The 13,781-nt window shown below is 39.4% G+C and overlaps 1 protein-coding gene across 1 annotated transcript in view; it reads right to left on the reverse strand.

Moving 5' to 3' along the window:
- Positions 1–2,612: 2,612 nt before the first annotated feature.
- Positions 2,613–13,781, reverse strand: part of LOC139739741 (xylosyltransferase 1-like) — a 132,125-nt gene continuing 120,956 nt past the window's right edge. The window contains exons 6-10 of the mRNA XM_071650345.1: positions 9,757–9,976; positions 8,595–8,771; positions 7,758–7,994; positions 6,454–6,669; positions 2,613–5,137 (exon numbers count right to left, since the gene is read on the reverse strand). Of these exons, the coding sequence (XP_071506446.1) occupies positions 4,448–5,137; positions 6,454–6,669; positions 7,758–7,994; positions 8,595–8,771; positions 9,757–9,976 (1,540 nt within the window). The 3' untranslated portion in view covers positions 2,613–4,447. The remainder of the gene's footprint in view (positions 5,138–6,453; positions 6,670–7,757; positions 7,995–8,594; positions 8,772–9,756; positions 9,977–13,781) is intronic.

Consider the following 13,781-nt stretch of genomic DNA (forward strand, 5'->3'; position numbering starts at 1 on the left):
AACAAAAAGGAACATACATGTAACAACATTTGGAATGTGTTCCACTAGCTAGCCATACTTAAAAGGGAGAATCTTACAATAACACAATCACCACAGTCAACTTTAAAGGGAAGCCTTTCATCTTTGATAACCCAAATAGAACAAATCTATATTAACTTCATAGCTCTGGAAGAAAAAGGAAACAAAAACAAGATCAATAATGCTCATGGTTCTGAAGTAGCCAATATTAACAGTAATCTTTTATCGTATTGACAAACCTGTCATAATACTTGCAATTAAAATGCACACAATCATAAAAATCCTCCTGCAGTGTTTAATCGACACACATCACATCATGTTCTGGGCACGCAATCACAACTACGGCATGTGACCAGCAAAGCAATTCTTCCATTGACTCGTACTGACAAAGCCAGTCTGAAAAGGGGTTACACAGAGAGCTGACATTAAATAGATTGATATCACTGCCTGATAATACTTTGGTTTGTATAATGTAGCACATCTACCGGTAGTCTCGCAAAAACAGAGAAGAAATGAGGGGCACAAAAATCTTTTGACTGATGATAAATCTACACACACACAATAAACAAACAAACACAGCAGTTTGCTCAGGAAATATTTGGTAAATCAATAGTGTGACTTCTCTCTGCATTTATCTTGGAAGACAGACAAAATATTGAAGACTAGCACAGAAGTGCTCATCCACAGAAAACAAACAATCAAAGAAGAAAGCCCAATACCCTGACAACTGACATCCAAATTTGATTGTAAATCTTATACATCGATTTGGGTTTGCTTAGTTCACGATCCTCTGCTTCTGCATGGTTTCTACAAAGTTTTTATGTTCTCTGTTCCTAAAAACACATCAATCTTTGCTTTCACACAACTCTAATATTATCACACGACAAAATAAATACTTATAAAAGCACGCGAATATTTTTGCTTGCCATATGTTCCCGTGCGTGATGTCTTGATTCCGTGGATTTAAAAACACGCGAAACTCTTCTTACCCGACCAAGTGTGAAATATTAGTCGCGTGAAAATATCCACTTTAACAGTATACTTCATTATATTAGGTCTCCCAATCCATTAGGGGATAAAAACAAAGAAATATAGAATTGGGACCTGCAAAATCACCTTGTTATCAGAGGGTTTTGTTGTATCGGACCCGAGATTCAATTGTATCCCCTAACCATTAAATACAAATGTATGAAGTGTTGGAGACTTACAGTTGTATACAGCAAGCACACACATTGGCAAATGCCGGTTCAAAATGCTCTTAGTACTTAAATCATTCATAATATGAAAAATTGTAATGAGCTGAGAAAATTACTCGAGATGTTTAACTGGAAAATGAATTTACACTGCATGAACACATCTGTGCAAAAGCAAAAATTCAGTGAAAATTCTGAGCAAAGAGTTGAAATACAGGAAATTCATGATCATCTAATAGGCCATGAGTCCCATAATAGGCCATGAACTCCTGGACAACATGAAGGTGAGATTGCTGCACAATATAAGTTTGGTTTTGTGTAAGAAATGTTGAGATATCATCATTTCCCACAAAGACACACCAAGTATGTCAATGCTAACATCAAAATACCGGTAGATGTCTTTTGCAAAAGCTATTTATTACTTTGGGTACTGTAAAACATGATATATTCGCGGCATGAAATTTTCGCGAATTGGAGCTGACAGCCTTTTTCGTGGCATGAAATTTTCACGAAGTGCCACTGGTGTTCAATGCATAAAGTGTAAACAGGAACTTTCGCGTGCATTTTAATTTCGCGAATCTCGGCACTTGCAAAATTTGCAAAATTAAAGTGCACGCGAAAATTCCTCGTTTTACAGTATTAGGATCTCATGATTGGTCTGTGCAGCTTTTCTGTTTTTTTTCTTTTTGTGTGTGTGTTTTTGTTTTTTTGTTTACCGCCATTTCCCCTCACACAGAAGACTGATTTTTTTTCCCTGTCATTTCAAATACAATCTTTCTAACTTGCTGTAAATGCTGCATCACAGTCACAAGACCATATCAGCAAGTTTGGCATTCCTTTAAGTATGACTGTATTCATGCCGTCATGATTTTTTTTCTCTTTTATTTTTAATATTTGGCAGATTTCACTCTAGCTTTCACTGATCTGTTGCTCTAATTCAGCCAGTTTCAGTCAAAATGATCACATCTCGGGGGAGAATTATCAAAGCCCCACCTTTCAGCGATACACAAGTAATTGCATGCCTTTATAACCTTGGAAACAATCTGAGATGATACATTCATCTGGTGATGACTACTGGCTATTCACAAGCTAGTACAAGCAATGAGACTAGCTAGACATATTCAGACCGTAAGCAGATGACAAGTTGTATAAATAGTTTTTTTCTAAAATGGACGAATACCCTGTTGTCACAACCTAAACCATGAACATTCTAGGTACCCTGGAACACAAAGCCTAGTTTTTCTCAATTCTGAATGGACAATTTTTATTCTGAAATAACAGGACATTACATATACACTGATTGTGCTGATCAGAAAAAAACAACCAAGAAAGATTTACTCCCCTCCCCCCCCCCCAAAAAAAAAGGAAAAAAACAAACAAACAAAAAAACACACCCCATAAAATAACTCATCTAAGTTGATTGCCTCATTTTTCAAAAATCTGTTCCATCATGATATCAGACACAGTTTGGCAAGTTGAGCGTATGGATCAGTGGCCTAATACCATTTTTTAAAAAACCAAATGGGACATACTAGCCAATCACAGTCAACAAAGCACACACATACACACACACATACACATATTAAAAAGCCAAACAAACAAACAAAACAATGAAAGCAATAAGGAAGTACACTTCAGATTGAGCAAAGGTTTCTTAAACCTGGCGCGAACTTTCACCTTAGTAAACTTCTATCAAACTTTGTATGTGTGCAGTCATTTGTCACCCACTGTTCTTAATAGATGTACAAATTTTCAATAGTACTTTGCATGAAGCCTCCCTCACAAGGATTTTTTTTTCCACCAGAGGATATTGTTTCCATCATATTTCATGTTAATGTACCTACAGAGCAACAAAATTTGGATTTAGCATAATTCAACACAGCAACTACATTTATGCAAATATATCTGGTAAAAATACAGCAACATTTGAAGAAAAAGAAAGTCAGTTCTGCTCAATAGTTTATCATGATCATCATCATCAAATGTAATCACGGAGAGGAAAAAAAAAAGAAAAAAAAGATCATTCATCTACATACAAAACTTTAGTACTTATGGAGTAGAAAAAGAAAAAGAAGAAAAAGGCCAATCAGTGCATGAACTGAGTACTGAAAAGTCAAAAAGTATTTTCAATGAGATATAAAGGTGAAAAAAACCCAAAAAGCTTTTTATAAATAAGTGTTTTCTCTTTCAATAATATTACTCTTTTATAATTTAATGCTCACTTGAAAATGTCTAATATTTTAGCAAGAAAAAGCCTACATACAAGAAATGATCATATGGATTCTTCACTCTTGTTATTAATGCAATGTTACATTTCCCTCTGACTGGCTTTAATTGAACACTGGATATTACTGCTACATGGTCCCACTGCATGATAGTGCTTTTAACATCAACATCAATGAAAATACAGACTTCTCATGAACAAAAATAGATATATTTCATTTTTTTTTTCATCTTTCTGTCAACCATACTCTCTACCTTTGCACAATAGCATAATGAAATGTCATGTCGAAAATGTATTCAAATTTGCTGAACAACCTCTTGTTTCTAAAAATGCATTAACAAATAACAGTGTTAATGTAGGAATCTTCTATTCCAGCCTGTTAGAGTGTACAATAGCAGCTGAACTATAGAAATGTACCCAAACTGCAATAATCTTTGCTCAAAGCTTCTCTTTGGAGAGCAATGGCTCATTCTTCCTTGAGCCTGGCACGAAGACTAACATCGGGCAAGGCCAAATCCTGCAGCATTCAGGGCAATGTTGCATAAAAGCTGAGATCAATCATAAGTCAGAAAATAGATCTTAAATCTCTGAATACTCAATTCTGATTGGTTGACACCTGACTTATGTTCGCTTTTTCTGACTTATGCTTGCTTACATCTTTTTATTCAACAGGGCCCACAATGATTGCAAATGTATGATTATTCATACATGACGTCTCCTCCACAAATATAATCACATCATACATCTGTATGTCAGTAACTCTTGATTTGCAGGGCGCTTTCAAATCAATGCTTGGTTGCCATAGCTAAATGGGCACTTCACAATGAGACATGGCTGTACAAATTTGAATACAGTTGTGACAGGCATATTGGCAGACCGTTTCACAACTTACATAATTGTTCAATAAAAAAGTACTGCATAAATGGCAAGTAGGCATTGTTGTTGTTTGTTTTTCAATTGTGTTTTTTTTTTCAGTTTGTGTTTATGTGAGTAAAACACAATTGGCTTTTCATCATCTAATCCTCCCATTTGCTTTCACGAGTCCAAGTTCTGATTTTGGGTCCGGTGATAATGTGCTCCATGCTTGCTGCTCGCAAGGTCTGAATCGGTCACACTGTTCCTCCTCGTAGTCATTTATATCTGTCCTTGATGGCGCTATTGACGTACAGAATGCCATGACTGTCCAGAATGGCTCCACCTCTGCGTCGACCCACGCCGCCAGCTCTGCCCCCTGCCGCCGACCGTTTTGCTCGGCAGTCGCGAGCAGCGCGGGCGTGTCGCGCAGCTGAAACATGTAGCGCATGGCGGAGAAGTCCTTTGCCACGTAGATGTTGTTCGGGGGCCCGTTGTTGACAGTGGCGCCGCCAGCGCCCTTTATGGCGAGGCCGTTCTTAAATGTGAGAGGCACGACGAGAAAGTCTACCTCCGCCACAATCATCCAGTTGAAGAGGAGTTTGACGGACCACTTCCCCGGTCGCAGCGGTTTGTTGAATTCCGGTTTGTGATGCGTTTCCTCCCTGTCGGTCTCCACGCCGGTGTCGTACGATGCCGCGATCTTGTCCGTGGGGTCGATCCACGTTAGAGTCACGGTGTATGCCTCCCCAAGCCTCCAGGTGACAAAAATGGTGGGGTCATCCATGGGGCCAATGATGCCCTCTAATTTCCGGAATACGCGCTCCTTCGGATCGAACACTTGACCAACCTGTGTCAGAGTATCATCAAAAAGGATGAAATCTTAATTTTTTACATATTTCTACATAACAAATTTTTCAAACACTTTTAACAAATATCTCGTAGAGGTGGTACACAAATCAAACTTAACTTGCTCACGTAGAAATCTCACATTCGCTTGAAAAAAAAAATTGAACAAACTGAGCAATAATATTCAACATCCTTGAGTCTCACAAGATTCAGAGTCATTGAATGACTCTGAATTTATTGACGATGGTAATTACTGTCATTGTTGTTCAGCATCATCATTTTTGTTTAGCATTTTCATGGCATGCCTGAGACACAACTATTTTAATAATAGAATCTATCAAATTTATTTCTGGGCTTGTGAAGCATATATTCACAAAGAATTATACAAATGCCTACTTGTCATTTTCTGATTTATAAGTGGGTGGGATAAAGAAGATATTTGTTGTTTAGCAGTTGCAGATTTAAACTTAAAGTAAATATCCCTTGCTTAAAGTATGACTCTTGTCTTTTGCCCCAGGGAAAGAATGATTCAAGGCACTAGTCTCCTGTGCTGTGCATGAGTTCACTCTGACCAAAATATTTGTCAAGTAAATCTCTGCTAAACTTGACCACAGCAAAGCGTATCACTTGGGGAAAACAGGATTTTGAGCAACATTAAAAAAAGTTACACCTGCGACATCCTTCGGGGCTTGGGCATTAAAATCTGATTTAGCAGAAAACCATAAATTTCTGTGTGCACGAAACTTTCGCAAATTTCGCAAGAAGCCAAGATCTGCGAGAGTTAAAAGCACCCAAAAAGTGTTTGTCAACACAATGCATTGAATGCCAGTGGTAATGCACACATGTTTCATGCTGTGAAAAAAAACGGCTGCTGGCTCCAATTCCCAAAAGCTTTACGATGCAAATGTTTCTAGTTTTACAGTAACCCTCTCTCACATTTCAACATTAATCAGACTGCTTGTTTCTTCAAAGATTTTCAGTCTTTTTTGCATATTTTGCCGGACTGATCTGGCACCATTATAAGCCATCAATTACTCCCCCCACCTCGCCCCCCCCCCAAAAAAAAAAGGAGAAAAAAAGACAACTCAAGAACAGCTCGCAACAGATTAACAAATTGCTCTTCATCGACTTAAATAACCACTGTCTACTCAGTGTTTTAGTAGGAGCCAAGATAAAAAGTCATGGGCATATGTAACATGGGTAGGACTTGTTTATAAATTTGACATAAAGACAAATTCATAAGGCATAAAGAAGAAAAGACAAACTCATAAATTTAAATCAATAATAGCTCTCTCGAAATATCAATATCTTTCCCACCTCCATCTTGACAAGTCGCTTGATGGGGCCGATCTCGTTGACGGTGCGGAAGTGTTTCTGGGGCGAGAGCCACGCCTCCATCACGGTGGCCTTGCCGTTCTCCGGGAAGGCCTTGACCGAGGCGACCACGCCCTGGAAGACGTCCTGCCGGAAGAGGTAGTGGACCTCGAACGGGAGCGGCATCACCTTGAAGCGGCACTCCTCCTGGTCACTGCCCTGGTGGACGATGTCCAGATTGGCATCAAGGGAGATGGAAATAGATTATAGGTGATTGAAGAGGAGAGAGGGATTATCAATCCAGTTGTACAGTAAATGAGTACATCTCTTCATTTCTAACGTCCTGTACACTGACTGCTATGCCACAACAAACTAGCCATTGAAATATTCCCCAATGTCACTGATAGTTTCATTCTTTCTTTCTCTCCACTTTACACCTCTCTTCTATCACAAAATCCTATATATACCATATATTTTGCAGAGTTGTCATTTTTGTAAAGTTTGAGTGTCCAACGTGGTATTTGGGAATGTAACAACATGTGAAAATGTCAACTCTGATCATAACATAATGTGACGCACATGTATATATGTACTGAGCAAGGTGCTTGATAATACACAGGAGTTTAGTAGGCCTAAGTTTTGGCGGGCCCACTGTGTTAATGGATGTGCACACTTCCCGATTTCCATTGCTGTACTCCGTGATTGCGAATTTAACCACTCGGGAAATTGTTGGAAAGTCCAGATTTGCGAAAAAAGTTAGACTTGCTAAATATATAACAGAAAAACATCAGCTTCTTATGCTAAATTTGCATGCTTTGCAAGGTGCTCAGTATCACCTTTACACTGCAGTACATTCTTCTTTTTTTTTTTCATGCCAGAAATAACCTCACAAAAGCACACTGCCCTCTTGTGATGATATCAGTAAATCTTTGCAGTACATGTTTGCAGCATGTCTGCTTATCTCGTGGCATTCTAGACATAACATGGCTGATATGCCTTGTTTACCATACCTTCTGGCCAACAAGGCATACCTTCTGGCTAAATACAAACACATTCGTTACATATGTAAAGACATAAGTGACACACAATTCAGTCCCACCTATTGCGTATGAAGTAAGCCTTGCAAAAAAAAAAAAAAAATGTCAAACTTCAAAATTACACATTTTCTCAGTCTGTTAGCTTAAACTTTCAGCATTCCATTTGTATGACTTGACTCTTCCTATAAAGTTAATGTCAACATCGAGCTCAATTTTCCTTTAAATTGAAATTCTACAAGAGCTGGTCTAAAAACTGCCATGTCTGCGTACCCTAATGGCAAGATTGATGTACTTGGCCATGAGCCGCACGAACGCCTGATACACGGACTTCTCTCCATCGGAAGCAATGGTCAGCGTGTCCTCCTCGTGAAAGCTGTTCTGCCAGTAGTATTCAACGCCCGGTGTCCCAAGGGGGTAGTTGCCGTACAGATACGTGTCCAGCTGGTTGATGACCTCCTGGTTGATGACCGGCTCAAACTTACGTGCGAAGAACGCGGGGCGAGTCGTCTGTGCAAAGTGCAGAGAAAACCAAAGGTTACTTAAAATGACAGAACTTGAATACAAAACACTCACATGTCTTATCCAAACTACCATTCACATTTTTTGACTAACGGTACTAAAAACTTTGTGGCAAGCATTTTTCGACATCACCAATGCAATTATTTGACGAGTTAACATTATAGGAACTGCAAAATTGGGGTTGGAGTAGTCCAACCTACACCAGCACAAGTACCTTGAACTTGAGATGGGGCCAACAAACTCACTACCAGGTAGGGATAGTGCCAAGATATGGGGTGTGTTTTTACATTTTCATTTTTGTGTGTGTGTTAGAAGTCTTGCAGCTGAATTGTGCATGTGTTGTATAATTTGACGGAACAGTGACTACTTAATTCCAAATAGCATAGTCTTATCTCTACCTAAATGACTAGTAATGAAAGCATCATCTAGTGTTTCTCGTCCAGGAAGAAAGGTATTTTGCAGAACTTTGAGGGTTGTTAAGTACCTCTGTCAATTTCCCTCTCTACTTCAATCAAGCAGCGATGCTCTGCATATAAAAAAGACAGAAAAAAAGAAAATGGACAGACATCCACGAGGGCATGTCCTCACCTTGATCTTGTAGAAGTCGGCGGGCTTGAAGTCGTTGGGGGAGCAGCCGCACCAGTCCACTATGTGCTTGTACTGGCACTGGCAGCCCAGCTTTCGCTTCCAGTTCGTGACCCGCAGGTTGTTGTCGATGAGCGTCTTGCAGGACTTGCTGTTCTGGATGATGGTGTGGAAGAAAGACTGCAGAAAGAGAGAGAGGAAAGATAAAAAAAAAGCAGAGATAACTTGACCATCCTAAAGGACTATGCAATGGACTTATATGTTGACCTGTACTGATTCATAATACTGTGATCATCATTCATGTGGCCAAAAGAATATCTAAATATTTGTCATATATTCTATAAAACTATTTCTACTACTTTTTTTCAGATTACTTGGATATGCCTATAAAAAAACCTTCTAAATCAGGACTAAATCAGGATTCTGACTGTGACATCATCTGTCAATCATTTCTAAAGTACTGATATGCAAATGCAGGAATGCATGAATGGATGAACGAATGAGTGAGTAAATGAATGAATGAGTGAACTAGAGAAGCACTCTGAGAGCGCAGACCTCCGCCAAGCATGCAGCTCATTTCCATCACTGATCTTGTTCTTCATAGAAATATCAGTGATTTCTACCCATACGTACTTATAACATGCTGAAAGTGTTTATAGTGTGCTGAAAGTCGCCCAATTTCCCAATATAGAAGCCTTTATTACGTCATAAACCCTCAGCTGCATGGCGCGCCTCGCCCTAGCAGAAACTAGAGCACGCACTTTAGTGCGCGCATGCAAACCTCAAATATGCGCAGCCTGAACTCCCAAGTTCATTGACCCTACCTGCCAAAATATCAAAAATCCTTCATAAATTCCCCCAAATTCTCGGATCACTACAAAAAGTTAATCGTTTGTTACTTGTGTCATTCTCAACCTTTCCTCAAAATTTCATCTCAATCCGTTAACTACTTTTTGAGTTATTTTGCACACGGACAAACTAACTAACTAACTAACGAACAAACACACAAACACACAAACCAACGGTAACGAAAAATTAACCTCCTCCCTTGGCGGAGGCAATAAATGAATGAATGCATGAATGAATGAGTGAATAAATGAATGAGTGCATGAATAAATGAATGAATGAATGAAGTACGTAGAAACCTGTGTCCTTCAACACACACCTCTGCAGGTAGGAGAGTGTACTTGTAGAACTCCTTCAGTCCATTCAGTAGGCTGTCGTTGCCCATGGAGATGTACTCGGCAAACTCACGGTTGACGGTCACCCAGTCGGAGCCCCCGTCCATGTGGATGCCCCGCGGCAGCTCGCGCTCCCCGAGGCGCCACATGTGGTTGTCGCACTCGTAGAAGAGGCGGTCTAGACCTTGCTTCTTGATGAAACGGCTGGAGGACAAGGTGTAGAAACAGAAACCAAAATTTAAAAAAAACAACAGAAACCAAAAGTTAAACCCCCCCCCCCCAAAAAAAAAAAAAAACATGTGGCTTCTATAGACAAAGTTCTGTGATGTCTAATGATGCATTGCCTGAAGGGCAAAAGCAAATTCATGTGTGTATTAAGCGCATAGCTCTAGTGCGAAGTACACATACCTCACATTGCCTGCCTGTCTACGGTTGGCTGGCTGTAGGGACGTATAACGCACTAACGCTTACACGCTTGCCCCCCCACATGCAGTTTCTACCCCTCAGCATGCAATGGCTTGATGACGTCATTGGAACCTGTCTATTTTGCCCCCATCCTGATGAATGTATGGTCCTGAAATTTCATCAGTTTTCATGTACGGTACCTAGTGATTCACAGCCTTGTTCACAATGTCTTCTCTGTTGAACCACTGTCCATTTTGTACTTTTCTTTGAGAGCAGAGAACATATCTACATACCAGGTATTTGGATGGTAGAGGGTAGCAACAGGTGTGTTCTCTTATAGAGTTCATGCTTAAAAGCATCTACACCCACACCCAAACACACACACCCACATAAAGGTGGCATACACATACTCTCTATACATGAACATACATGTACGCATGTACATGCACACAACACAGTCAAGAGCACAATTGGCTCTTAGAGGGTGCCATGTAGATTCTTTCTTGGACGAATGTGGTCCACCTGAAGGGGACCAGAAAGTACTGGTCCAAATGAAATATCAAAAGAGTAAGTAACTGTAAAACCAGAAATGTTCACTTACATATTTCAATTTCACAAATTTCGTGAGAGCTAAGATTTGTGACATTAAAATGCAGGCAAAAGTTCTTGTCTGACTATACTACACTGTATACGCCATTCGCGAACATTTCATGCCGTGAAAATCTCTTGCTTACAGTAGGTCTTTCTTCAATACCGGTACCACACTAGTCCACAGAAGAATCTACTTTGTGGGCACCAAACCATCTGAGCTAGAGCCTTCCAATATGCATGCCTTCAGAGAACATCTAACACACGCAAAACAACCTGACTTTCAGAGCAGCTACTAACTACCTAAACAGTACCAGTTACATTAGCAGTATAACAAAACAAAAACAAACAAATCTTAACCAGTGCATTTCTCAAACTAAACACACAAACACATAGAAGGACATTAATTGGTATCTTATCTGGAAAGAACATATCTTTTGCCAAATACCATGCAAAATGTATGGCTAGATATCAATCAAATAAACTCCTTTCTTTAACAAGACCATCACCAGTCAGTATGTAAGGTTTGTGAGTCATGATAAAAATTACCAAAAAAAAAAAAGAAGAAGAAAAAATCCCAGTAAAACCAGCAGCTAGGGAAAAATGTGGGACTGATCAAGAAATGGCCAATCAAACCAATCAAGTCTCTCTTAAGCCTCACAATCATGTCCTCCCACAAAGTCCTACTTTCTGATCGTGTTGTTTTCTTTCTCCACAAAGTTACAATTCAGTGATGAATTACTAGATTTACATGACCCTTCTGCAAAATTTTCTAGACAGAAAAAGAAGTGCTCATTGCAAAACTGGGATGCAAAACTAAATAACTGGATTTGTATGAACCTTCTGCAAAATTTTTCTAGGCAGAAAAAGAAAAAAATAGCATAAGCATTACTATTATCAGTGCTGAATATTCTCCAAAAATTAAATTTCTGAAAAAGACAGATATGGAATTTAAGTTTATCCCTGGTCCTAGACAATCTATAATTCAGGGATTTTCTAGGTAATGCCACACCTGTGGTTCTAAATCTGTGAACTCTATGAGAAGTGGGATACTTGCCTCATTAGTATGCGACAGTATAGCATTAATTGTAGAGACTGTAATAAACTACTTGGCGTACACAGTCAAAGCAATTAAGATGACCGTATTTGAGATTACAGTGCCATAGTTTTTTTTAAAGTGAAGCTTTTGCAAAAACAAAGTTGAGAGCATGATTTTCGTTCCTGGTTTGCTTGTACACTTATGCTGAAAATATGGAGTTACTGAAGCCACTGCAAACAATATTTGAGGTATTTTGAGCAATTTTTTTATTACCAAATTCAAGTTTTATGCTGAGATTTAACAAAGTTCCTGGAGATATCTAAAATCTTGGTTTTTAAAATGCATCATCAGGAAAACTACCTCACCCCCTGATTTCAAATAAAATATGGGGGTAAAATGCAATGGAATGTGTTTTAGATGTACCCGTACAAGAGTGAAGATGTGCAAACACTGTAAGGTTAACAGTACACACTGTATATGCCATATATTTAGCGAGACTAATTTTTCACAAAACAGGACTTCCCACACAATTTTGCAACACTGGTTATATTTGCTATTCATGGAGTACAGCAATGGGCGCAGAAATTGGTATCATTCACTCATTTTCAGGGAGAAGTACTGTAAAACGAGGAATGTTCGCGTGCATTTTAATTTCGCAAATTTCGCGAGCGCCAAGATTCGCGAAATTTAAATGCATGCGAAATTTCTTATCTACAATATATGCATTGAACGCAAGTGGCAATTCGCGAAAATTTCTTGCCAGGAAAAAGGTCGTCGGCTCCAATTCGCAAAAATTTCGTGCCGCGAATATATCATGTTTTACAGTATGCGCATCCACATTCACACAGTAGGTGCACCAAGACTCGGGCCTACTACACTGTAAATTGTATATCATGCACCTTGTTTATGTACAGTAATAGTATACTGCATACAAGTATACGTACATGCACACGTCACATTCATGTCAGGATCGGTTAATATTTTCCCATGTTGTTAAATAAGCAAATAGCACCCAACTTGCAAAATTCGTGTAAAATAAGGACCCGGCAAAATTCCCACAGGATGAATCTAGTAGGGTTGCCATGCAAATCATTGTCAGTGATGCCACACTAGCTACATTCAGACAGTATACAAATGACGCACAGGTCTGAGTGCGTCAGTCGGAATTGTGTGCATAAGGTAACTATGGAATGCTTAACCCACGAGGCGAAGCCGAGTGGGTTTAGGCTAAATTCCATAGTTACCGCATGCACACTATATTCCGACTGACACACGAAAAGACATGTGCGTCATCTGATTTATAGAATGGGTAATTTTCTTGTCAAAAACCCATTTTTCTATCGTGTTACCCGATGACAAAATTACTGGATGCATTTCCTTTTGGCTTGCCGTAAACAAGCATGCATCAGTTTTTACTGGACGCACGGCCAGCCATGCATCAGTATTTACTGGACGCATGGCCAACCTGAGTGTGCGAACGCTTGCTTAGTGCGCAAACCTTTGTTACAAGTACGCGTACTCTTGCTACAAGTGCGCGATAACATGTTTACCACGGTGACTCAGCGTACGTAGCGTGCAGCCAGTAAAAATCAACACATAGCTCTCGACCAATCAGATCGCAGGATTCTCGCTACCCATTCTATAATGATCCATAAGCACGAGGATAGCTAACCTCAAGGGCTCACACCCATAAATATTTCCCCATAGGGATGTGTGTTAAAAATCAAATTTCAAAAAATTATGTAAAATAGCTGGGAGAAATGAGGTGTTTCAGCTTCACTAACCTGGATAAGTTAGATATACCCTTTCATCCATCAAATTCTCAGGGTGGATATTTCAGTTCAAATTCTGTCCAGGGGTCCGCAAAGCCAGACTACGAGTTCTTGTCACTCAAAATATCACCCATTTTCCGTACACGTACCCAATGAAATATAGTCCCCTCAAATTCCACCAGAAAAGCTTTCATCTTCCAACCAA

Source organism: Diadema antillarum, unplaced genomic scaffold, assembly GCF_040938485.1.
Source record: "Diadema antillarum isolate AM-2024a unplaced genomic scaffold, OU_Dant_1.0 seq00000814_RagTag, whole genome shotgun sequence".
Taxonomy (NCBI): Eukaryota; Metazoa; Echinodermata; class Echinoidea; order Diadematoida; family Diadematidae; genus Diadema; species Diadema antillarum.